We start from the raw sequence: 2,152 nt of genomic DNA on the forward strand, positions 1-2,152 counted from the left end.
CATCTCGCTTTCGATCTCCATACTAATACGCTTCCCAAAACACCCCTACCATGTACATAGAGCCCGACCGATGTTTTCCAGTCCGGAACAGCCGCCCATGCTAAGTCCATTGAGCCGTTGTTCTGTCCCAGCCACCAACGGTATCCGATACGACTTTGGCTTGGTTCTGTAGTTGAAGATTGTGGTGGACTGGCCATTGTAGGTCCAGATATCGTCGTAGATGTACAAAGAAGCGGAGATCTTGTTGTCTGGGGAACAAAGTGTATCCCGCCTGACTTGTCTCATAATTCTTGACTCAGTATCTACGCACACTCGATGGGGTCGCTACACGTTGGCGCAGTCCGTCGATTCCCGCCTAGAGGACAGTTAGCGAGCACGCAAGTTGAAGTACGAACCCAGTGCGTTGTAGGCGCAGGGAGCATTTAATTCCTTGGCCCATCCCGGGCCTAGTGTTTACCCCGTCAACGCTTACCGCGGCTAGTAAGGACTGACTACGGACCGAGATCCGAAGTCTAAGTGGGAATCGGGCTTGGGTTAACGTGTACACTAACATCCGGAACCGAGGTACAAGGGGGCCTTGGTGAGCACCTCAGGTTTCCTTCACATGGATTGCGATTTCCATGCTTTCCTATCGGACGCGATGTCTGGCGACAGTGGTATCTTTCCTAGGTCCTCGCGAACAGAGTCTTCCCAAATCTTATTTGGCCGACCGACTTTTTCCTTGCATGGTTGTATGTTTCTTATGTTTCTAATTCCTTCATGTATTGGACGCCAGCCGTTCTGTACTAGACGTCCGAACCAGCGCAGGCGTCGGTTGCGCACCACCTCCGTGATTTGTGTGACTCCTAGTGTTTTGCGGATGTCCTCGTTTCTAATACGATCATGAAGAGTGACATCGCATGTCCACCGGAGCATGCGCATTTCCGCAGAGTGCAGGTTCCTACAGTGTTCTTCTCTGGTCACCCAGCACTCCGCACCATATAGCATGGCGGGTCTGACCACTGTCTTGTGGAACTTGCATTTAAGTTTGAGAGATACTTTTTTGTCGTAAAGGAGACCAGCGGATTGTCGCCATCTAGCCCATCCTATCTGGATGCGCTGCCGGACATCGAGATCGATTTCTCCATTGCTTTGCGGGACTGATCCTAGGTACCGGAAAGATTCTTTTTTGGGGACCACTTGACCTGCCAGCAAGACGTCACCGTCGTCTGCTATTTTTGTACTGAAGGGGCATTTCAAGTATTCCGTCTTATATCGTCTCAGTCTGAAGCCCTTTGCTTCTAGGTATTTCCTCCAGGTCTCCAGACGTGATTCGACATCCGACTTACTCTCTCCGATCAGGGCAACGTCGTCCGCAAAGAGCATGGTCCATGGCAATTCCCCCTGAATATCCTTCGTAATCTGGTCTATGACCAGTGCGAAGATATAGGGGCTTAAGTCTGATCCTTGGTGGAGTACAATTTTAATTGGAAACTCGTTGGACAATCCACCAATGGTTCTTACCGAGGATCTTGCACCTTCGTACATATCCTGGATGAGGACAATGTACTTGTCGGGTACGTTCATTTCCGCTAGTGCCTGCCATAAGACTTCACGAGGGATTTTATTGTAAGCTTTCTCGAGATTAATGAATAGTAAGTGGAGATCTTTTTGCTGGGCTCGGTAGGTCTCTAAGAGTGTTCTTGCGAGAAAAATTGCTTCAGTGCCGAATATTCCTGGAATGAATCCAAACTGATTGGTTCTGAAAGTAGTTAGACCCCGTAAGCGTTGATTGACTACTCGTTCCCAAGTTTTCATTGAGTGGCTCATTAGTTTGATCCCTCTATAATTTGAGCAACTCTGTATCTCCCTTTTTCTTGAAGACTGGGACAATCACGCTTTTTCTCCATTCATCCGGCATTTTTTTATGTTCAAGGATACCGTTGAATAGTGTGGTGAGCCACTCTACTCCCATATCTCCCAGGCTTTTCCAGACTTCGACAGGTATATTATCCGGGCCAATGGTTTTTCCTCTTAGAGACTGTTTAAGAGCCAGCTTTACCTTACTCACATGGAAACTCTGGACTACGGTGTTGTTCTTGGCAAGCGTGACGCCTGCCTCCAACACATGGATATCACTCCCATAGTTATAGAGCTTATCGAAGTAAGTTCT

The 2,152-nt window shown here is 48.3% G+C and overlaps 1 protein-coding gene across 1 annotated transcript; it reads right to left on the reverse strand.

The window, feature by feature from the left end:
• Positions 1-600: 600 nt before the first annotated feature.
• LOC113360538 lies at positions 601-1,809 on the reverse strand. Its single transcript, XM_026604040.1, has one exon. It carries the CDS (start codon positions 1,807-1,809, stop codon positions 601-603), a length of 1,209 nt encoding a protein of 402 aa, XP_026459825.1.
• Between the last annotated feature and the right edge of the window lie 343 nt (positions 1,810-2,152).

The sequence above is a fragment of the Papaver somniferum genome, chromosome 3, assembly GCF_003573695.1.
Source record: "Papaver somniferum cultivar HN1 chromosome 3, ASM357369v1, whole genome shotgun sequence".
NCBI classification, from domain to species: domain Eukaryota; kingdom Viridiplantae; phylum Streptophyta; class Magnoliopsida; order Ranunculales; family Papaveraceae; genus Papaver; species Papaver somniferum.